The sequence below is a fragment of the Balaenoptera ricei genome, chromosome X (assembly GCF_028023285.1).
Source record: "Balaenoptera ricei isolate mBalRic1 chromosome X, mBalRic1.hap2, whole genome shotgun sequence".
Taxonomy (NCBI): domain Eukaryota; kingdom Metazoa; phylum Chordata; class Mammalia; order Artiodactyla; family Balaenopteridae; genus Balaenoptera; species Balaenoptera ricei.
In genome coordinates this window covers 42,953,787-42,978,247 of record NC_082660.1, presented here as the reverse complement: position 1 = coordinate 42,978,247, position 24,461 = coordinate 42,953,787, and the positions used below count along the sequence as shown (strand labels likewise).

Below are 24,461 nucleotides of genomic sequence, written 5' to 3'. Positions count from 1 at the left end.
TATTGTCATCATTTTTGTTACTGTTATTGTTGGATTTTTATTTAAGTTATTTTGTAATCCAGAAGGACATCTAAAGAACATCACTCTTCCTGGTCATATTGCGAAAAGTGCACACAACAGTGCCATTTCATACAACAGATATCAAAAGTTAAAAGGTTAAGAACATCTGATGACTCATGAAGAATGACAGTGTTTGTTTTGATGGTTTTTTTCTTTAAACGTACTGTACATTCTTTATGACCTCTCCTCATTATCTACCAAAAAGGAGTTTAACCTGAATAATTACCTCTCTTGAAGACTGTATGTAGATTTTTAAGAAAATCACCATACAGTATAATGAAAATGTTTACCTCTCAGATGTTGGATTAACATGTGATTAGATAGCTCAAAGGCCAGAGCACTTTCTCTATATCTCACCAGATCCATAGCACATTTTTATCAGATTGGCATAATCAAGAAAGAAAATATCAAAGTCTTAAGATTATACTTGGCTTCTGTTGTTTTGAAAACTGGACCTCAGATATACTTTGTGGATTTCAGACATGGGTTTTCTACATTGTAGAATGTATAAGCTACAGAGAGGTGGTCATTTTTCTAGTTTTTTTTTTTTCTAAAACCATTCCTTTTGACAGAAGTGTTACAACTTAAAAAAAAAATCCATTCAAAAAGAGTTTTCCATTCACCTCTACATTTCTGGAAGTTTGATTTTTAAATTCAAACAGACTCTTTCTGAAGAAAGCCTGATTAATGGCTAATCAATACATCCTACTGCTGCCTCCCCACTGGAGGAACTGCTGCTTCTGGAGCCCCTAACCTCCACATCCCCATTTATTTTTCAAGTGAAAGCTGCTACCCAAAGAACCCTTCTCTACTCCTGAAAGCACTAAAAGCCCCTGCTCATGAGTCCACAATCTCAGCTGCCACCTCATTGTTTCACACCAACTTCCTCTTCATGGCAATAGGGCAAAGGAAAGTAATGTGGAGGTTGCTCTCAGTCAAAACGGGCTCCAAAAGTTGTATGCCTAAATGCCTTTCCCATACCTTAAACAGTTAAAAACTCCAAATAAATTTCCCCACTAAATAATTATAAAAGGTCATCCTTTACTTTGCAGTACTACTTTTGTGAGCTCCCATGGAAATCAGTTATGATAAAGAATGGAAGTTCTTTGAGGGCAGAGAATTTTGTCTATTTATCTCCACTCCCAGCATATATTTCATCAGCTCTAAACTGCCATCAATTGTAAGATGCATTTCAGAGAAGCAAAACTGTGGAAAACAAAGGTGCATCCTATAATCAATGAAAGATGGTGACAGAGTAACCTGCACATAATGAGTGCTTAACAGATGCTTCCTGAATTGAATTGTTTTTAAAAAGTTTCTTTGGGAAAGTATTTGAGGCCTAAGCAACTAGCTTACAGATAAATCCGTAGGGAGCAGAGGACTATAATTTAAGGATTGCCTGTATTTCTAATAGCCAATTTGAAAAGAATGGACGCTCTCCAGAAAGTGGTGTGTTTCTATGCAGGTGTATGTCTGTTTCTCTTCTCTCTCTTCTCCTTACCTCATCAATTAGTTTCCTGGCATTTGCGATAGTATAATCACCAGCAAATAATACCACTAAGCATGACTCATCACTGTTCTTCTGTCTCTGACCCCGGGACACTGGAACGATACTTCTACTGGCTTCTGTGGAAAGGCGGACAGCTTTGAGCTCTTCGGTGGTAGGTAGAGGAACATGGTCCTGAATGACAGCATCTTCTGGAAGAAGGCTCCAATTGAGTTCTCCTGACACAGGTGTAAAGTCATGAATGTTACTCCAGGTATTATTGAAGATACTGAGCCCTGCATCTTTGAACTGGAAAGCTAATTCAGGGTAGTACCACTGAAAACAGCCAAACTTGATATTCGTGGAAGACTCAATAATGGGCTGAGTGGCACAGCACAAAAAGACTTCCAGCTTTCTACAATCCCTCACACGAAACTGTTGGCAGGCTAGTGCGCTCTTGCAATCTCTGCAATTCCGGAAAAACACACTGCCTTTCACCGGTCCCAGAAAAATGACACAGTTAGTACAGTCATCAATAGTAACTGTAGCAGAGTGATCAAAAATATAGATGTTACAGTTCTCACAGTCTTGAATGAGAAACTGTTGTCCTGCCACTTTCCCAGGTAAGCGACCTACTGTTTCATCCTTCAGTCCACTGAACATGTAGTCTTTTGGATCAACCTGCAGGAACAAACACAGACCTTGAGTATTATTGACATTATTCAGCAAACATTAATTGTCTATTGGGAGTCAGGAACGATTTTTATTGCTAAAATAATATGTTCCAACTCTTACTGACTTTGCGACATAATAAGAAAATGAGCAGGACAAAAAACTTTTTTTTTAATAAATACATAAAAGGCATGGGGGGAAGAAAGGGAGAGGAAACTGTTATAGATAAAGAAAGACTCAGGACATACCAACCAAATGATGTGTGGACATTGTTGGATCCTGTTTTAACATCTCAACTGTAAAAGTACTTTTTGGAAACAATTGGGGAAATTCTCATACATACACACAGCATACTGGATGATATTAAGGAATATTTCAGCTTTGAGCCTTTTCTTTTTCTGATGCTTCACTTTTAAAAAACTTCTGCATCTTTAAAACTTCTGAACTTGGAAATACAGCCAGATTGGAATATGTTTCTCTATCTTTCCATAAATTGATGCCTGGGTCTTAGTTTCTAAACCCTGACTGATTTCTGCAGTATGCTACAGAAAATGGAAGCACCTGAAGGCCCAAGAATCACTATATGTCAGAATTTGCATCTACAAATTTGATTGAAACATTTACTGAGCTACTCCTACAATGTAAATTTTCCAAATTTTACCATTTCCATCTTTAGGCGTTTTAAACTAAAGCTCACAGAATCTTTTAAACAGTGTGCCTGGAATCTGTCTCATTATTTTTAAAATTTTAGCTGACCTCTCAAAATATAGTCATTAAAAGACCATTTTGATTTTTCTAAATTACTTTTAAATCTACTTGCACTGTCTTAACCTCTTCGTGAATATTAAATTTCATACAAAACTATTCATGTACCAGAAACAGGCTCCCATAGGTACGGTACACAAAAACTTGATTATTTACAAAGGATAATTTAATCATCTTAATCATTAGCAAATTAGCTTAAAGTGACTTATTCAGTATTACACAATAAATGTTGTACTCATCAGTTTTACACAATGTACTAGAAGTAGTATTGGTCTGTAGCATGAGGCAATAAAAGAGGCACCTGTTTTCTAGTCTCAATTTTGTCACCTATGAGCAACATGAATGAAAAAGGCACTTTAACTTTCTAGATCTTCATTCAACCATTCGGCCATTTGAACACCCAATAGGAGCCAGACATTGTTTTAAGCACCAAAATGAATATGACCAACTCTTTCCATAAAAGAAGTGAACACTAACCTAAACAAATGATTTTAAAACAACCTGGCTGTGTAATGAGAGATGCTCAGAATATTCTGGAAATACAGAGGAGGGACACAAAGCTCAGGGGAGGTAGGGGTGTAAGACTTCCTGTGCAAAGTGAGAATGAATAAGCTGAAGTTCACCAGGTAAAAGGGGTAGGAGTAAAGGATCCTCCCTTCCCATATCAGGCAAAAGTGAAAGAATGAAACAAAAGAAAACTCTTCAGGGAGTGTGAGGAAAAGTGAACATGGTCTGGCGTTACCAGTGATACTGCAATGGGAGCAAATGAAGCTGGAGAGGTAGGCAGGGGCCATATTATGAAGCTTGGAAGTTCTCCGTGGACAAAGGGGTACCACAGAATGATTTAAATAAGCAAAATTTACATTTTAGGAAGATTATTCTGGTAAGAATAAGGACAAGTGGCGTGTGGATCGGAGAGGTGGCTGCAGTCATCCAGAAAGGGCTGGAACTAGAGCAGTGGTTAGCAGGGAAGAGGAAGATGGAATGAATTTGAGAAATACTGAGGAAGGAGAATCAGCCGATTTAGTAATTCAATGGCTGTAGGAGGTAAGGCAGAAGGATGGGTCAAAAATGATTCCTAGTTCTCTAGTCCAGTATTTTTCAACCTTTTTGACTACAATTCACATTAGTACATTCTCCAGCACAGCCCAGTACATGTACTTATGAGTATTTGTACATGTACACATACCAATGAAAGAAAAGTTTCACAAAATAATACTTACCCTTAATTTGTGTTAAACCCCAAATATTTTCTATTATCCCACCCACAGGTTTGAAGAAACACTGCTCTGGTTTATGTGATTGGATGTTGGTAGTGCCACACACCAAAAAAAAAAGAAAAGAAAAAGAAAATATAAGAGGCAGCACAGGTTTAATGTGGGAAGAGGTGTTCAAGCTCTTCCATTTCTAGGATTTTACAGGTGACACACATATATAAAGGTACAGTGTTCCAGTTTGGTCTCTATCAAGATACTGAACTAGCATAGTTGCTGGCTCCCAGTTATCCAAGATCAATCTCAAATGGACCAAGTAAGAAAAACACCAAGAAAAGGGGAAACTATGAGACACCCCTGTGGTGGGTGTGGGAACAGAAAACAGAAAAGGAAACTCAGATTTCTTCTCTTGCTTCTCCCCTTCCCAAATCTTGAGACAACAATGCTTCCCCTACACCTGCTAGGACTCAGACCTCTGGTCCAGATTTCCCTGGGAGCAAATTCAGGGCAGGGCAGAAACCCTGTGCTGGTGAAGAGCTGAGAAAAATGGGTGGGGATGAACTTTGACAGTGGTTCAGGACCTCTCCAGATCCTCAGAACTGGCAAATTAAAATCTAAGGAGTGTCTTCTAATGCTGCTTCTCAAGTACTGATTGGTCAAATGAACCAAAAAAAAAAAAAATCAACAAGGATCTAGGAGATCCAAACCACACAACGAATAAGTTTGAGTTCTGCACCCAACTAGTAGAGTATACTCACATTTTTTCTCAAGCACACATTGAAGGATTTTTTAAAAAATCATGTACTAGTACTAGATCATAAAGAAAGCCTCAACAAATTTTAAATAATAGATAACTTACAGGCTATTATATGCGACCAAGATGCAATTAAATTAGAAGTTAATAACAAAAGATACTTTAAAAAATCTTTGCCTATTTGAAAATTTAAAAAACACACTGCTAAATAACTCAAGGATTAAAGAAATCATAATCAAAACCTAAAAATACTTAGGATTAAATGTTAAAACACCAGCTATGGAATGCAGCAAAAATGGTGCTTAAATAGCTACAATAAAAACTCTCAAATTAATGAGTTAAATGTCCATCTTAAGAAATTAGACAATAAATAGTAGAATAAACCTACTTTCTGTAGTAGAAGGAAAAAAGATAAAAATAATGGAGAGATTAATGATTTAGAACTCAAATATACAATAGAAAACATCAGCAAAGCCCCAAATAGGTTTTTTTTTGGGGGGGGGAAACTAAAAAATGGGAATTCCCTGGTGGTCCAGTGGTTAGGGCTCCACGGTTCCATTGCAGGGGGCATGCGTTCAATCCCTGGTCGGGGAACTAAGATCCCGCTAGCTGCGCAGCATGGCCAAAACAAACAAACAAACAAACAAAAAAACAAAACCAAAAATTAGGCAAACTTCTGGCATGGATGATCAAGAGAATAAGAACAAAAACAGTATGAATGAAAGGGGCGTATAATTATAAATAAAGTAGAAGTTAAAAAGAGAATAACAACAACTATATACCAACAATTTAAAAAACATTTTGTCCATGAAATGAATGCATCTCTTAAAAAATAACTTACCACAGCGAATTTGAGAAGTTAAAAGCTTAAATAAAAAGCTATTACTACTAAAGAAATAGAAGCAGTGGCTAAAGTGTTCCCACAAAGAAAACACCAGGCCCTGATGGTTTTATAAGCAGATTCTAGTTTTATTCATCCCAGTTTTATGCAAACCTTTAAAGACAATAGAAAAAGAAGCAACAGTCCTAATTCATGCTACTAGTCTGTCCAGCAAGAAATAAGAAAAACAAAGATATAACAAAAGAAAATTTTAGGTCCATTTCACTCATGCCTATAGATGTTTTTAAAAAATTGTCAATTAAATCAATCCTGTAAGACGAGAAAGCACCACAACCAAGTTGGATTTGTCTCAGGTTGTGTAAAAATGGTTCATTATTAGAAAACCTTTCAGCGTAAGTCACTAACTACTATGTGATATCAACTCACATTTTAGTCCTAACTCCTATCACCCTCCTATGGGAACTTTTTTCTTCAGTAGATCTGACGCACTTGCTGTAACTTGTCTATGCCCTCTGATTCTCCTTTGCCCAGAAGGCTCTCTCCTAGTTCTTCTACTTGCCCACCTGTCACACTTTTCTTGTGACGCTTTCCAGTTCCCTCAACCAGAAGCCTACTCTCCTTTTTCTGAGTACCTACATTACATTAAATACCAATCTACATCCCCTTATGTATCTAAAACTTTGGGCTTGAATCCTGTAACCAATCTATTTAAAACAGAAACACCTCCTCCAATAATATTACCTCTTTACCCATCTGTATTTTTCTCCAAAGCACTTAGCTTCTTTTTAACACACTATATATGAACTGTATTTATTGTCAGTCTCCCTGCTGCCCTCCATTAGAACATAAACTACATGAGTGAAGGGATTATCTGTTTTGTTCACCCGTTTTCCCCAGACTTAGAAAAGTGCCTGGCACCACAGAGGCCCTGCACACATAATTATTGAATCCATTTTAACTACTTAACCTTCATTACCTCAGAGTATAACCAGAAGTAGGTGGTCTCCAGGTATCTCTTAAATAAACAAATATGAAGGGTAACTGAGATTGATGATCATACACTTCTCCACACCCCATCTCTCTACTTCATCCCCAAAGAAGACAGACTCTGAAATGTATTTTTAGGGACATTCACTTAGGTCACTGTTCAAGTTGGCCAACTTCTGAGTAGGAAGATAATTATACACAAAGCCAGGCAGAGGCACTCCTTTTAATGTCAGTCCTGGGTCTCTCCACTTTACATACTCTTCTGCCCCTACCTGCAGTAAAAGGAGGCTGAGGCTGCCTTCTACTTGGTAGAGCCAGTGGAAGGGGATGGGAATGTGGTCATGGAGTAGGCTAATGGGATCTTGATCTAGTCAGGAACATGCAAGAGGGGTTTAAGTTGGTTCTGCTTTAGGCCTTAAGGAGGATAAAAAACGTTCTCTGGTCTTCTTCAGCTTGTCTTCTCAGCACCAGTCTACCTCCCACAGTGGGAGTGAGATGATCTAGAGTGCCACCAATAGGTTTTTTTGAAAAGGAGTCCAGGAGTTGGCCTGTCTCTACCAAGGCCTCAAACTCAATGAGCAAGGGGAGTCTTCAAGCTTCAGTTTATGGTTTCTCTCACTGTACCAGAAACTCCTTAAAACTTTTATGTAAAATTTTGTGTGTATTTTCCTGGAGAATTGATTTGGGCTTCAAGATTCTGGCCAAATTATCTTTGCCTAAGACACAGACAGCAAGTTCAAAAGTTTGCAAGCATATTTATCTCAGAATTAAATAGGAAACAAACCACTGTTTGGATAAAGAGAAAAAATAAAAGTTAATACTTCTTACTAAAAGGAATTCAGCTAATTTTTTGGCATGGGAAATGATATATATTATAAATGTACAGTATTAAACAGAAATTTCAACTATATTAATTATAATATATTATAATTAGTACTATATTAGTAGTTGTAGTTGAGACTTGTTGCAAATGCAGAAAGAAAATCTATTCTTAACTTTAAAATTACTGGGCTGCTGTCTTAGTCTGCTTGGGCTGTGTTATGGACTGAATGTTTGTGTCCTCTCAAAATTCATATGTTGAAGCTCTAACCCCCCAATGTGATGGTATTTGGAGGTAATTAGATTTAGATGAGGTCGTGAGGGAGGGGCCCTCACGATGGGATTAGTGTCCTTATAAGAAGAGATCTCTCTCTCCCTCCATGCAGGCAGGCACCGAGGAAAGGCCACGTGAGCACATAGCAAGAAGGCGGCTGACTACAAGCAGGAAGCAGGCTTTCCCCAGTAAGAACTGCAGAACTCTTGGCACACTGCAAGTCTGTCCAAATCCCTGCACTAACAGACTTGACCAAACTCTAGCATGGCTTCTACTAGCACAAGGCTTTGTCCCTAGAATGACCCCAGGTCCCCATTAAAATGCCTGCCTGAGGAAGCTCAACTCCACAGGAAATTTTACTATTTGTTCTAGCCAACATCTGATGATAGGCCACTGACCTCCCTTTCTTAAAGCATTTACTAAAAAGGGCTTACAATTGTGACTGTATCTCTTACTAATGAGAAGTGTCCTTCTCAAGGACCTGAGATCCATTCCTATGAAATGTAATTATTAGGAAGGATAGGGCCTCTGTTTACCAGTCTCTGTGGGAGGATAAGATCCTAACTTCTAAAACTGCCAGCTAACACGGCTGGCCTAATCTTATTTACACGGACCAACTTTGTAATTTTTCACTTCTCTGACTCTACTGAGTCCCTGCTCTCCCCGTTCCCTCATTCTTCCTTCAATGGCTTAAGTCACCTCTGCACAAATCAGAATGGAGCTCAGCTCCTTCCCCCGTCAGTAGTTACTGAACAAAATCTGTTTTCACTGCTTTAACTAATGTCCAGCTGTATTTATCTCTGACACCAGACACTGGATCTGTTGGTACCTTGATCTTGGACTTCCGAGCCTCCAGAACTGTGAGAAATAAATTTCTGTTGTTTAAGCCACCCAGTCTATGGTATCTTGTTACAATGGCCTGAGCAGACCAAGACTGGCTGCCATAACAAAATAATACAGACTGGGTAGCTGAAACAACAGAAATTTATTTCTCACAGTTCTAGAGGCTGGGAAGTACAAAATCAAGGTGCCATTGTGGTTGGCTTCTGGTGAGACCTCTCTTCTTATCCTGCAGATGGTTGCCTTCTTGAATTATCCTCACATGGTCTTTCCTGGGTGGGTGCATGGCAAGCTTTCTGATGCCTCTTCATATAAGGACACTAATCCTATCAGATCAAGGCCCCATCGTCATGACCTCATTTAACCTTAATTACTTCCTTACAGGCCCCATCTCCAAACAGAACCACACTGGGAGTTACGGTTTCAACATATGAATTTGGAGGCGGCTGAGGGGGTGTGGTGGGGAACCACAAACAATCAGTCCATAACTGCTGCCAATGCTGAGGAGTTAAATGTGATTTACTACTCTACATATTTTATCTAGACACCTCAGTTCTCGTAGTTCACTGGGTGAAATTAATCCTATAGCTAAAGAGTTCTAGAGTATAAAATTATTTGGACTATCATTATGATCTACAAAGGAGAAACTTAGGATTTACGTTGCTGTACTTACTTTCTCAACAATTCCTGAAAGCTCTTCAAAACAAAACGTGATAATAAAAAACTTGAAGCTTAGTACCATAATAATTTTGCAAAAGTTACTAGTTCTCAAAGTGACCAAAATCACAAACATGAAAGGTGAAGTTTTTTAACTACTTTTTCACAAGAATCACTTATGAAGTGAGCTTAGTTTAGGTCATATTTCTAACTACAATGCTTGAAAGGTAGTGGATATACTCTCAAAAATCAAAGAAACATTTCAGGAGTTGGAATTCACCTGATATAGCTAAAAAACTAAGGTAAGTATTATTTTCCTAACAGAAAACAAAAGTGAACATCTTATTCTTTCACTGAGAAGTTATGCAAATTTTTCATTAAAATTCACCTCCACAGTTAAACTTCCATAGTGATAATCTGAGATGAAATAATGGCATTTGTTAGTTTTAATGGAAATCTGGTCTGGGTAGAAGTTCAAAATAAGACTCAGGAGTATAAGGAGCACTATATAGGCACCAGGCACCATTCTAAGTGCTTTATAATCATTCACTCAATCCTCATAAAAACCCCTATGAGGGTTGTATACTATAATTATCTCTATTTTACAGATGAGAAAATTGAGGCACCCAGAGGCTAAATAACTTACCCAAGGTCACACAGTAAATACTTGAGCTGAGTCTCAGACCTAGGCAGTCTGGCTCCTAAGTACATTCTCTTGGCTGCTTCTTCGTATTCAACCATATTCAAACAGAAACCAATGTTTACTAGGTGAATAAATCAATGGAACAGAATAGAATTTAAAAACAGACTTATGTATATATTGACAAAGGTGCAAAGGCAATTCAATAGAGAAAGGATAATCTTTTCAACAAATGGTGCTGGAACAATTAGACATCTATATGTAAAAAAATAAAGAATCTCCCATACCTTGTATCATATTTAACAATTAACTCAAAATGGATCATAGAACCTAAATATAAAACCAAAAACTCTAAAACTTCTAGAAGAAAACAGAAGAGAAAACGTTTGTAACCTTGGTTAGGCAAAGATTTCCTAGATGTGAAACCAAAAACATGATCCATAAAAGAAAAAACTGAAAATTGGGCTTTTATCTAAATTTTGAAAACTTTTGTTCTTCAAAAGACACTATTAAGGGACTTCCCTGGTGGTCCAGTGGTTAAGACTCCGAGTTTCCACTGCAGGGGGTGTGGGTTCGATCCCTGGTTGGGGAAGTAAGATCCCGCACGCTGCGTAGCAAAAAAACAATAAATAAAATGTGAATCTTTAAAAAAAAAAAGACACTATTAAGAGAAGGCAAGTCATTATTTGGGAAAAAAGTATTTGCAAGACACACATGACAAGGGACTTGTATCCAGGATATATAAAAAACTCTCAAAACTCAATAATAAGAAAACAAATAACCCAGTAAAAAAAATGGGCAAAAGGTTTTAATAAACACTTCACCAAAGAAAATATACAGATGGCAAATAAGTACATGGAAAAATGCTCCACAAATAATTAGTCATTAGGGAAATGCAAATTAAGCCACAATGCAATACCACTACACTCCTATTTGAATGGCTAAAAATTTTTTAAAAACTGACCATACCAAGTGCTGGTGAGGATGCAGAGAAACTGGATTTCTCATACATTACTGACGGGAATGCAAATAGCACAGCTGCTTTGGAAAAGGGTTTGGCAGTTTCTTATAAAGTTTAATATACAATTTCCATATGACTCAGAAATCCTACTCCTAGGTATTCACTCAAGTGAAATGAAAGCTTATGTTTATTCAAAAACCTGTATGCAAATGTTTATGGTAGTTTTATTCATAATTATCAGAATTTGTAAACAACCTAAATGTCCTTCAACTGGTGAATGGATAAACAAATGTGGTAAATCCATAAAATGGAACTCCTGATACATGCAACAACATGGATGAATCTTAAATGTGTCATGCTAAGTGAAAGAAGCCAGACTCAAAAGGTTACCTACTACATGATTCCATTTATAAGACATTCTCAAAAAGATAAAACTATAGGGATAAAAAACAGATCAGAGGCTGGAGGCAGAGTTGACTACAAAGGAGCACGAGGAAATTTGGGGGGAATTATGGTACTGTTCTATATCTTGATTATGGTGATAGTTACATGACTGTATTTGTCTGTCAAAACTCACAGAACTGTACACTTTAAAAGGGTAAATTTTACGTTATGTAAATTACACTTCAATTAAAATAAATTATTTAAAACTTACACATTGTTAAGTCACTTTCAAGGCAACATAGTTATGTAGCTGAAAGGTAATTTCATGAGTGAAAATAACAAATACCAGTACCTTGAACTTATATACACTGATGACAAGAGAAGGTGAAGTACTATACTTATATAACACACCATGTTGCTAAATATATAACCACAAAATAGAATTATGAAATTTTAGGATTAGAAAGGATTTTTCATATCATCTAATTGATTTTTAATCTAATTGTACATCCTGTCACATTCTCTCTGTTCATTCAGATTTGCCTGAATGCTTCTAACGATGCTTACCTCTTCTCCTAAGATGCTCAAAGAATTAAAGAACTGGAAGGGATCTTAGGAAATTGAGGGCTGGAAAAGCTAAATGACTTGCCAGTGAGATACAGTACAGGGCAGAATGCAAATTAAAACCCCAGTCCCATACACTTTCCACTCCAGGCGCTTTTCCCCTTTTCCCACTTTATATGAGTGAAGAAATTGGAACCCCCATACACTGCTGGTGAAAATGTAAATGGTGCAGACACTCTGAAAAACAGTTTGGCAGATTCTCACAAAGTTAACCATAGAGTTACTATATGACCCAGGAATTCCATTCCTAAGTATATATCGAAAAGAAATTAAAACATATGTCTACACAAAAGCTTGTACACAGGAGAGGAGAGAAGATGGCGGAAGAGTAAGACGCGGAGATCACCTTCCTTCCCACAGATACAGTAGAAATACATCTACACGTGGAACTGCTCCTACAGAACACCCACTGAACGCCGGCAGAAAACGTCAGACCTCCCAAAAGGCAAGAAACTCCCCCCGTACTTGGGTAGGGCAAAAAAAAGAAAAAAGAAATAACAGAGACAAAAGAATAGGGACGGCACCTGCACCAGTGGGAGGGAGCTGTGAAGGAGGAAAGGTGTCCACGCACTAGGAGCCCCTTCGTGGGCAGAGACTGCGGGTGGCAGAGGGGGGAAGCTTTGGAGCCACGGAGGAGAGCGCAGCCACAGAGGTGCGGAGGGCAAAGCGGAGAGATTCCCGCACTTCCCGCACGGAGGCTCGGCGCTGACCAGCACTCACCAGCCCGAGAGGCTTGTCTGCTCAGCCGCCGGGTCGGGCGGGGCTGGGAGCTGAGGCTCGGGCTTCGGTCGGATCGCAGGGAGAGGACTGGGGTTGGCGGCGTGAACACAGCCTGAAGGGGTTAGTGCACCACAGCTAGCCGGGAGGGAGTCCGGGAAAAAGTCTGCAGCTGCCGAAGAGGCAAGAGACTTTTTCTTCCCTGTTTCCTGGTGCGCGAGGAGAGGGGATTCAGAGCGCCGCCTAAACGAACTTCAGAGACGGGCGCGAGCCGCGGCTAACAGCGCAGATCCCACAGCAACAGGGGCGCAGAGGGAAAAACGGAGAGATTCCCGCACAGAGGCTCGGCGCCGAGCAGCGCTCACCAGCCCGAGAGGCTTGTCTGCTCCCCCGCCGGGGCGGGCGGGGCTGGGAGCGGAGGCTCGGCTTCGGTCGGATCGCAGGGAGAGGACTGGGGCTGGCAGCGTGAACACAGCCTGAAGGGGTTGGCGCACCACAGCTGGCTGGGAGGGAGACCGGGAAAAGGTCTGCAGCTGCCGAAGAGGCAAGAGACTTTTTCTTGCCTCTTTGTGTCGCGGCGCGCAAGGAGAGGGGATTCAGAGCGCCGCCTAAACGAACTCCAGAGATGGGTGCGAGCCGCGGCGATCAGCGCGGACCCCAGAGACGGGCGTGAGACGCTGGGGCTGCTGCTGCCGCCTCCAAAAAGCCTGTGTGCGAGCACAGGTCACTCTCCACACCGCCCCTCCCGGGAGCCCGTGCAGCCCGCCACTGCCAGCGTCCCGTGATCCGGGGACAACTTCCCCGGGAGAACGCACTGCGCACCTCAGGCTGGTGCAACGTCACGCCGGCCTCTGACGCCACAGGCTCGCCCCGCCTCCTCTGTACCCCTCCCTCCCCGCGGCCTGGGTGAGCCAGAGTCCCCGAAGCAGCTGCTCCTTTAACCCCGTCCTGTCTGGGCGGGGAACAGACGCCCTCAGGCGACCTACACGCAGAGGCGGGTCCAAATCCAAAGCTGATCCCCAGGAGCTGTGCGAACAGAGACGAGGAGGGGATATCTCTCCCAGCAGCCTCAGAAGCAGCGGATTAAAACTCCACAAACAACTTGATGTGCCTGCATCTGTTGAATACCTGAATAGACAACGAATCATCCCAAATTCAGGAGGTGGACTTTGGGAGCAGGATATATTAATTTTTCCCCTTTTCCTTTTTTTTGTGAGTATATATGTATATGCTTCTGGGGGAGATTTTGTCTGTATAGCTTTGCTTTATAATAGCTTTATTTTACTTCACTATATTATAGCCTCTTTCTTTCTTTCTTTCTTTCTTTCTTTCTTTCTTTCTATTTTTTCTCCCTTTTACTCTGAGCCGTGTGGACGAAAGTCTCTTGGTGCTTCAGCCAGGCATCAGGGCCGTACCTCGGAGGTGGGAGAGCCAACTTCAGGACAATGGTCCACAAGAGACCTCCCAGCTCCACGTAATACCAAACGGCAAAAATCTCTCAGAGATCTCCATCTCAACATCAAGACCCAGCATCACTCAATGACCAGCAAGCTACAGGGCTGAACACCCTATGCCAAACAACTAGCAAGACAGGAACACAGCCCCATCCATTAGCAGAGAGGCTGCCTAAAATCATAATAAGGCCACAGACACCCCAAAATACACCACCAGACGTGGACGTGCCCACCAGAAAGACAAGATCCAGCCTCATCCACCAGAGCTCAGGCACTAGTTCCCTCCACCAGGAAGCCTACACAACCCACTGAACCAACCTTAGCCACTGGGGACAGATACCAAAAACAACGGGAACTACGAACCTACAACCTGTGATAAGGAGACCCCAAACACAGTAAGATAAGCAAAATGAGATGACAGAAAAACACACAGCAGATGAAGGAGCAGGGTCAAAACACACTAGACTTAACAAATGAAGAGGAAATAGGTAGTCTACCTGAAAAAGAATTCAGAATAATGATAGTAAGGATGATCCAAAATCTTGGAAATAGAATAGACAAAATGCAAGAAACATTTAACAAGGACATAGAAGAACTAAAGAGGAACCAAGCAATGATGAAAAACACAATAAATGAAATTAAAAATACTCTAGATGGGATCAATAGCAGAATAACTGAGGCAGAAGAAAGGATAAGTGACCTGGAAGATAAAATGGTGGAAATAATTACTGCAGAGCAGGATAAAGAAAAAAGAATGAAAAGAACTGAGGACAGTCTCAGAGACCTCTGGGACAACATTAAACGCACCAACATTCGAATTATAGGGGTCCCAGAAGAAGAAGAGAAAAAGAAAGGGACTGAGAAAATATTTGAAGAGATTATAGTTGAAAACTTCCCTAATATGGGAAAGGAAATAGTTAATCAAGTCCTGGAAGCACAGAGAGTCCCATACAGGATAAACCCAAGGAGAAACACGCCAAGACACATATTAATCAAACTGTCAAAAATTAAATATAAGGAAAACATATTAAAGGCAGCAAGGGAAAAAAAACAAATAACACACAAGGGAATCCCCATAAGGTTAACATCTGATCTTTCAGCAGAAACTCTGCAAGCCAGAAGGGAGTGGCAGGATATACTTAAAGTGATGAAGGAGAAAAACCTACAACCAAGATTACTCTACCCAGCAAGGATCTCATTCAGATGTGATGGAGAAATTAAAACCTTTACAGACAAGCAAAAGCTGAGAGAGTTCAGCAACACCAAACCAGCTTTACAACAAATGCTAAAGGAACTTCTCTAGGCAAGAAACACAAGAGAAGGAAAACACCTACAATAACAAACCCAAAACATTTAAGAAAATGGGAATAGGAACATACATATTGATAATTACCTTAAATGTAAATGGATTAAATGCTCCCACCAAAAGACACAGGCTGGCTGAATGGATACAAAAACAAGACCCATATATATGCTGTCTACAAGAGACCCACTTCAGACCTAGAGACACATACAGACTGAAAGTGAGGGGATGGAAAAAGATATTCCATGCAAATGGAAATCAAAAGAAAGCTGGAGTAGCAATTCTCATATCAGACAAAATAGACTTTAAAATAAAGACTATTACAAGAGACAAAGAAGGACACTATATAATGATCAAGGGATCGATCCAAGAAGAAGGTATAACAATTGTAAATATTTATGCACCCAACATAGGAGCACCTCAATACATAAGGCAAATACTAACAGCCATAAAAGGGGAAATCGACAGCAACACATTCATAGTAGGGGACTTTAACACCCCACTTTCACCAATGGACAGATCATCCAAAATGAAAATAAATAAGGAAACACAAGCTTTAAATGATACATTAAACAAGATGGACTTAATTGATATTTATAGGACATTCCACCCAAAAACAACAGAATACACATTTTTCTCAAGTGCTCATGGAACATTCTCCAGGATAGATCATATCTTGGGTCACAAATCAAGCCTTGGTAAATTTAAGAAAATTGAAATCGTATCAAGTATCTTTTCTGACCACAACGCTATGAGACTAGATATCAATTACAGGAAAAGATCTGTAAAAAATACAAACACATGGAGGCTACACAATACACTACTTAATAACGAAGTGATCACTGAAGAAATCAAAGGGGAAATCAAAAAATACCTAGAAACAAATGACAATGGAGATACGACGACCCAAAACCTATGGGACACAGCAAAAGCAGTGCTAAGAGGGAAGTTTATAGCAATACAAGCCTACCTCAAGAAACAGGAAACATCTCGAATAAACAACCTAACCTTGCACCTGAAGCAATTAGAGAAAGAAGAACAAAAAAACCCCAAAGCCAGCAGAAGGAAAGAAATTATAAAGATCAGGTCAGAAATAAATGAAAAAGAAATGAAGGAAACAATAGCAAAAATCAATAAAACTAAAAGCTGGTTCTTTGAGAAGATAAACAAAATTGATAAACCATTAGCCAGACTCATCAAGAGAAAAAGGGAGAAGACTCAGATCAATAGAATTAGAAATGAAAAAGGAGAAGTAACCACTGACACTGCAGAAATACAAACGATCATGAGAGATTACTACAAGCAACTCTATGCCAATAAAATGGACAACCTGGAAGAAATGGACAGATTCTTAGAAATGCACAACCTGCCGAGACTGAACCAGGAAGAAATAGAAAATATGAACAGACCAATCACAAGCACTGAAATTGAAACTGTGATTAAAAACCTTCCAACAAACAAAAGCCCAGGACCAGATGGCTTCACAGGTGAATTCTATCAAACATTTAGAGAAGAGCTAACACCTATCCTTCTCAAACTCTTCCAAAATATTGCAGAAGGAGGAACACTCCCAAACTCATTCTACAAGGCCACCATCACCCTGATACCAAAACCAGACAAAGATGTCACAAAGAAAGAAAACCACAGGCCAATATCACTGATGAACATAGATGCAAAAATCCTCAACAAACTACTAGCAAACAGAATCCAACAGCACATTAAAAGGATCATACACCATGATCAAGTGGGATTTATCCCAGGAATGCAAGGATTCTTCAATATACGCAAATCAATCAATGTGATACACCATATTAACAAATTGAAGGAGAAAAACCATATGATCATCTCAATAGATGTAAAGAAAGCTTTCGACAAAATTCAACACCCATTTACGATAAAAGCCCTGCAGAAAGTAGGCATAGAGGGAACTTTCCTCAACATAATAAAGGCCATATATGACAAACCCACAGCCAACATCGTCCTCAATGGTGAAAAACTGAAACCATTTCCACTAAGATCAGGAACAAGACAAGGTTGCCCACTCTCACAACTATTATTCAACATAGTTTTGGAAGTGTTAGCCACAGCAATCAGAGAAGACAAAGAAATAAAAGGAATCCAAATCGGAAAAGAAGAAGTAAAGCTGTCACTATTTGCAGATGACATGATACTATACATAGAGAATCCTAAAGATGCTACCAGAAAACTCCTAGAGCTAATCAATGAATTTGGTAAAGTAGCAGGATACAAAATTAATGCACAGAAATCTCTTGCATTTCTATACACTAATGACGAAAAATCTGAAAGTGAAATTAAGAAAACACTCCCGTTTACCATTGTAACAAAAAGAATAAAATATCTAGGAATAAACCTACCTAAGGAGACACAAGACCTGTATGCAGAAAATTATAAGACACTGATGAAAGAAATTAAAGATGATACAAATAGATGGAGAGATATACCATGTTCCTGGATTGGAAGAATCAACATTGTGAAAATGACTCTACTACCCAAAGCAATCTACAGATTCAATGCAATCCCTATCAAACTACCACTGCCATTTTTCACAGAACTAGAACAAAAAATTTCACAATTTGTATGGAAACACAAAAGACCCCGAATAGCCAAAGCAATCTTGAGAACGAAAAATGGAGCTGGGGGAATCAGGCTCCCTGACTTCAGACTATATTACAAAGCTTCAGTAATCAAGACAGTTTGGTACTGGCACAAAAACAGAAATATAGATCAATGGAACAGGATAGAAAGCCCAGAGATAAACCCACACACATATGGTCACCTTATCTTTGATAAAGGAGGCAAGCATATACAGTGGAGAAAAGACAGCCTCTTCAATAAGTGGTGCTGGGAAAATTGGACAGCTACATGTAAAAGTATGAAATTAGAACACTCCCTGACACCATGCACAAAAATAAACTCAAAATGGATTAAAGACCTAAGTGTAAGGGCAGACACTATCAAACTCTTAGAGGAAAACATAGGCAGAACACTCTATGACATACATCACAGCAAGATTCTTTTTGACCCAGCTCCCAGAGAAATGGAAATAAGAACACAAATAAACAAATGGGACCTAATGAAACTTAAAAGCTTTTGCACAGCAAAGGAAACCATAAACAAGACCAAAAGACAACCATCAGAATGGGAGAAAATATTTGCAAATGAAGCAACTGACAAAGGATTAATCTCCAAGATTTACAAGCAGCTCATGCAGCTCAATAACAAAAAAACGAACAACCCAATCCAAAAATGGGCAGAAGACTTAAATAGACATTTCTCCAAAGAAGATATACAGATGGCCTACAGACACATGAAAGAATGCTCAACATCATTAATCATTAGAGAAATGCAAATCAAAACTACAATGAGGTATCATCTCACACTGGTCAGAATGGCCATCATCAAAAAATCTAGAAACAATAAATGCTGGAGAGGGTGTGGAGGAAAGGGAACACTCTTGCACTGTTGGTGGGAATGTAAATTGATACAGCCACTATGGAGAACAGTATGGAGGTTCCTTTAAAAACTACAAATAGAACTACCATACGACCCAGCAATCCCACTACTGGGCATATACCCTGAGAAAACCATAGGTCAAAAAGAGCCATGTACCAAAATGTTCATTGCAGCTCTATTTACAATAGCCAGGACATGGAAGCAACCTAAGTGTCCATCGACAGATGAATGGATAAAGAAGATGTGGCACATATATACAATGGAATATTACTCAGCCATAAAAAGAAATGAAATGGAGGTATTTGTAATGAGGTGGATGGAGTTAGAGTCTGTCATACAGAGTGAAGTAAGTCAGAAAGAGAAAAACAAATACAGTATGCTAACACATATATACGGAATCTAAGGAAAAAAAAAAAAAAGGCCATGAAGAACCTAGTGGCAAGACGGGAATAAAGACACAGACCTACTAGAGAATGGACTTGAGGATATGGGGAGGGGGTGGGGTGAGATGTGACAGGGTAAGAGAGTGTCATGGACATATATACACTACCAAATGTAAAATAGATAGCTAGTGGGAAGCAGCCGCATAGCACAGGGAGATCAGCTCGGTGCTTTGTGACCACCTAGAGGGGTGGGATGGGGAGGGTGGGAGGGAGGGAGATGCAAGAGGGAAGAGAAATGGGAACATATTGTATATGTATAACTGATTCACTTTGTTATAAAGCAGAAACTAACACACCATTGTAAGGCAATTATACTTCAATAAAAATGTTTAAAAAAAAAAAAAAAAAAGCTTGTACACAAATATTCATAGCAGCATTATTTGTAATGGCCAAAAAGTGGAAACAATGAAAAGCCGAATGTCCATCAACTAATGAATGGATAAACAAAACGGACAGTAAAATAAATAAAATTGATTTATAAATAAAATGAAATAAAATATCTACTCTGTTAATGTCATTCAGCAATAAAAAGGAATAAACTACTGATATATGCTATAATATGGATGAATCTCAAAAACATGCTAAGTGAAAGTAACAAAAGACCACATATTGTATGATTCCACTGACAAATGTCCTAAATAAGCAAATCTATAGAGATAGAAAGTAAAACTGTAGTTTCTAGGGGCTAGGAGGAGTGAGGAGTAACTACTTATGGACCTGGGTTTCTTCTGTGAGGGACAAAAATGTTCTAAAATTAGATCATAGTGATAGTAACATAGCCCTGTGGACTTGCTGAAACTATTGAATTGTACACTTTAAATTAGTAAACTGTATGGCATATGAATTTATCTTAATAAAGCTATTTTAAAATGAATAAACAAAGAACTAGTTACTTCCTTTAAGCAGCAAAAACTTTATGTAAAGGATTTAAAACATGTCGACAAGTTTGACACTTCTCCCATCAAGAGGTCCCCTCCCCTTGGACGCAGGTGGACATCTGTGATTGCCTCAACCAACAAAACATAGCAGAAGTAATGCTACATCACTTAAGAGCCTAGTTAGAAAAAGCCATGCAGCTTCTGCCAGTCTCTCTTAGGACACTTGCCCTGGGAACCTAGCCATCACGCCGTGGGGAAGCCCAGGCTACAGGAAGAGGCCTCTGGCCCTTAGCCCCAGCTGAGCTTCCAGCCAAAAGCCAGCATCAACTTGCCAGCCAGCTCTGTGATTAAGTCATATTGAAAGCAGATCCTCCAACCCCCAGTCAAGCTGCTGCAGCTGATGCCAGATAAAGCAAAGAGCCAACCCGGCTAAGCCCTACACAAATTGCAGAGTTGTGAACAAAATAAGTACTTGCCATTATTCTATGCCATTAAGTTTTGGGGTGGTTTGGTATGCAACAATGGATAACTAGAATACCTCACGTACTTAAAAGGCTAAAAACAGCATCTAGCCCCCTACTCAATGCAGACACTTCTTTCTAGTAGGTCTCCATCCAACCTGTGCCTGAATGTTTTGACCAACATGGAGATCAGTTCTTCACAAAGCCACCCTTTCCACTGAAGAACAACTCTGGGAATTATGATCTGCCTTATACTAAGACTGGTTCTGTCCTGCCCAATCTCTGGCCCAAGTTCTATCCTCAGAGGTGACCAGTACTATCTAACCCTCTTTCTCAGGACAGGCCTTTACCTTATTAAACAGTAGAGAAATTTTTACCAGGTTTGATTTTATAACTGAGGAACCTGAATGGACACAAGATGTGTTGTCCATACTCAAAATCACAATTTTCATACCTATGCCATCATTTCTATTGTCTAGAAAGAGTATTGGTATGAATAACTAGAAAATGAAAGCTACTTTTCTGTACTACTCATCTTCCCTTGATACTTAAATATTTCCTGTTTTAACTCAAAAAAGCCAGTCAGCTCTTCAAGGGCAGGGAAAATAATTCTTATAATTTTGAGTTTCCCTTGGTGTTTGAGAACATATATATTGAATAATTTGCCTAGCTATGGGAGGCAGCATACAGATAACAAGGATAAAAGCATTTCCTTCCAAATGATTTAAACACAGATCTTACAATCCAAAAATATTTCTCATCATGTCAATGTAGTAATTGTACAATAAACTTTTTTTTTCCAAGTCAGCAATAGAAAATGAGCTTCTTACGCTGTTGATTACAGTATACCAGTTGTCATGACAACACTGAGTCCCCAAACATTCTTTCTAATTGAGACAATTTCTTCTAGCTTCGGTCCCCTAAGACTGACCCAATTACACAAGTCAAAACCCAAAACCCAGAGGGTGCCTCTCAATAAAGATACTCTGATTACACAACCTAAGGAAAAATCTAAACACCACTTTTCCAAGTTGCAAGGAAACTTTTCAGGCAGTGCACTTTTTTTTTTTGCACTTTCTTTTTACAGCTAAGTCTTACAAGTTGAATGGTAATTGTCTGATATAACTTTAAAATTGTTTATGTTATAGTCCATGATCACATTATAGAGACCTAAACTTTTAATACAAACCATTCTGTTAATATACATCCAACGTATCTCATTTATGTTCTCTGGGCTGCATTTGCATCCCATTCCTTTTAAGGTACAATTAAAATCTTCTAGGAGCAAGCAAGACCATGCTAAACTCAGTAAAAGTATCACTGGACTAATACAGAACATTTGCACACTACCCATACTGACCTCATGAGAGGTAAGGAGCTAGAAAAAAATCTTTAAAATCACATAAAATTTAGCAGGCTATCATAAATTAGAGGTACCCTAGAGTGAATTCTTAGTAATTCCAGAAGAAAAAGAAAAAATTCCCAAAAGAAAAAGCAATGTTGGGAAATGTGGTATCTCCACTGTCTCAAAATGTAAGCTGGTAATTCTTTCTCTAATAGTCCAGAAGATTTTTTAAAGGGGTTGTTTTCAGACAGAAAATATAGTATTTTCCACTCTTACATTATAAAATGCTGCTATCAAGTATGGATAAAAGAGAATTAATAAACAGACCATGCAACCCTGTGAAACAGGGGCAGAAAGATGGGGCTGAGAAGTCTGTAAAAAGCGTCCAATTTTTAAAATCTGACACTTGGAGATCCGCGTTTATGTGAATACATTCTGCTGGGGACTGGAAATCATGTGGGATGGTCTATGAAATCAAAACATTAGTAAGACATTTACTATAAAGTAGTCATGGATACAGGTATGTTTATTAAGCAAGGAGTTAACTGTTCATAACACTCATTTAAAAGTCTTTCTTTTCGTTTGGATGAGAAAAATAATTGATGGATCTATCAAAGTATTTTATTAAACACAAATGGAGAACTATGTAGAAAGAGGAAGCATTATGAAATTTATGACTAAGTGCGCTTTGTGTAAGACTAGTGGACGTGTTCAAAGCTTTTTCGTTTCTGGCTACATAGAAAAGCAAAAATAAGGGCATTTTCATTCATGAAAGCAACAGTAAAATATTGCCTGGCTTATGCTGGTTATTTTCACCTTACGGTCTTAACACACATTCCAAGGCTGATTCCATTTTCATTATTCCTTTCGGGTAAGTGGAAGAGGAGGTCATACAAAGCTGTATGTCAAACGGTCCACTTCGTCATTGAGAAAATTCAGCAGTGGAATATATCAGGAGGCACCAAAGAGATTTACTGGCTAAGGCAGACAAAAGAGAAAACAACCACAGAAAGAACACAAGCCGCGAAAGAGGTGAGATCAGTCCCATGTGTAACTCGAGGACTGGACAAAACCCCGCTCGGCGCTGCGAGTGAAACGAGATGTGAGATTCGGGGCATTCCGGGTTCTCCTTCCTTCCCTGGAGTCCATCCTTGGACCGGAGGGCAAGATGCACAGAGGAGGGCAAGCCCGAAGGGTCCATCTGCCTGGACAATGAGCTCTAGGGCCCCTTCCAGCGCTGCATCGCCCTCCGTGGAGCCCTCTCTGACGCTGAATTTCACGGCTCCCCCAAAAGTCATTCACTCCGACTTCAACTACTCGCGGGAGAGAGCGAGCGCGCAAGAGCGGCAGCTGCTGGGTCCGCCCCCTGAGCGCTGCCCGGCCGCTGGGGACCCTTGCCGAGCGGCTCGGGAAGGCTGAGACCAGCCGCTACGGGACTTTGGTTACCTTCTCGCGCTGGTCCCAGCTGTACTGCTTCGGCCGCTCCTCCTCGCCCTCCGGCTGCGACTCCTTCTCAGCCTTCCGCCTCTTGGAGAAGAAGCAGCCCATGGTCCCGGCCCGCGGGGTCCCACTAGCCGCTACCCCTCGCCGGCGCGCTGGCTCAGACACCTTCTGGAGTTGTGGCGTGAACCCCTGGGGCCCGGGCCCCGCAGCTCTCCGGACACCGCCCCACGGAACCGCCCAACCGCCCTCAGCCTCGGTTCTCCGGCCAGGCCCCAAACCCCTTCTCTTTTTCCTCTCAATCGCCTTGACGACCCACCGCAACCAATGACCGCTCAGCGCCCGGGGAGCCAATCCAAGTCCCGCGAGCAGCCCTGTGCGGCCTATGAAGAGAGGCCGACTTACGCACACAGCCATTCCGCGCCCGGCTCCTGCGCCAGCCCCCAGGGGCGGGCCCGGTCGGCCCAGATGCACTCACAGCCGACCCCGCCCCCAACCCTGCCCCGCCCCTCCTAGGACTCGGAGAGGTTGTCCCGCTGCCGGGAGTGCAGCCTCGGCAGCCAGGTCTTCTGGCCTTAGGTTCTCAGTTTCCAGGTTCTAGACGCGGGAGGGCTCCGTAGTTGAACATTAGACTTCAGTTTTGTGGTGCAATTGGTGAGGGAACAAGAATTCCTGCTGACGCAGGACGGGCCATGAAATTCGCATGCCTCACTCTTCGTCACCCATTCCCCGACCCTCCTTGCCCGACGTCTGGCCAGTGTCACCTCCTCGGGAAATTTCCCCAAAGACCTTCCCGATCCTCCTTGCCCTCTCTTATGTGCTTTCTTAGAATTTCCACGAATGACTCTAAAATTGAAGAAGAACTTAGAAAAATAATTATTTTTGTATCGTCTCCTTATTGGAACTGTGAATTTCTTGAGACCAAAAGCCCTGTGTTTTTCTTTTATTTAATCCCCCAAGCCTTGCTC

The 24,461-nt window shown here is 40.4% G+C and overlaps 1 protein-coding gene across 2 annotated transcripts in view; it reads right to left on the bottom strand.

The window, feature by feature from the left end:
- Positions 1–23,783, bottom strand: part of RP2 (RP2 activator of ARL3 GTPase) — a 47,923-nt gene extending 24,140 nt beyond the window's left edge. For both annotated transcript variants that reach the window (XM_059910538.1, XM_059910539.1), the window contains exons 1-2: positions 23,500–23,783; positions 1,562–2,227 (exon numbers count right to left, since the gene is read on the bottom strand). In XM_059910538.1, coding sequence (XP_059766521.1) covers positions 1,562–2,227; positions 23,500–23,601 — 768 coding nt within the window. In that variant the 5' untranslated portion in view covers positions 23,602–23,783. The remainder of the gene's footprint in view (positions 1–1,561; positions 2,228–23,499) is intronic.
- Between the last annotated feature and the right edge of the window lie 678 nt (positions 23,784–24,461).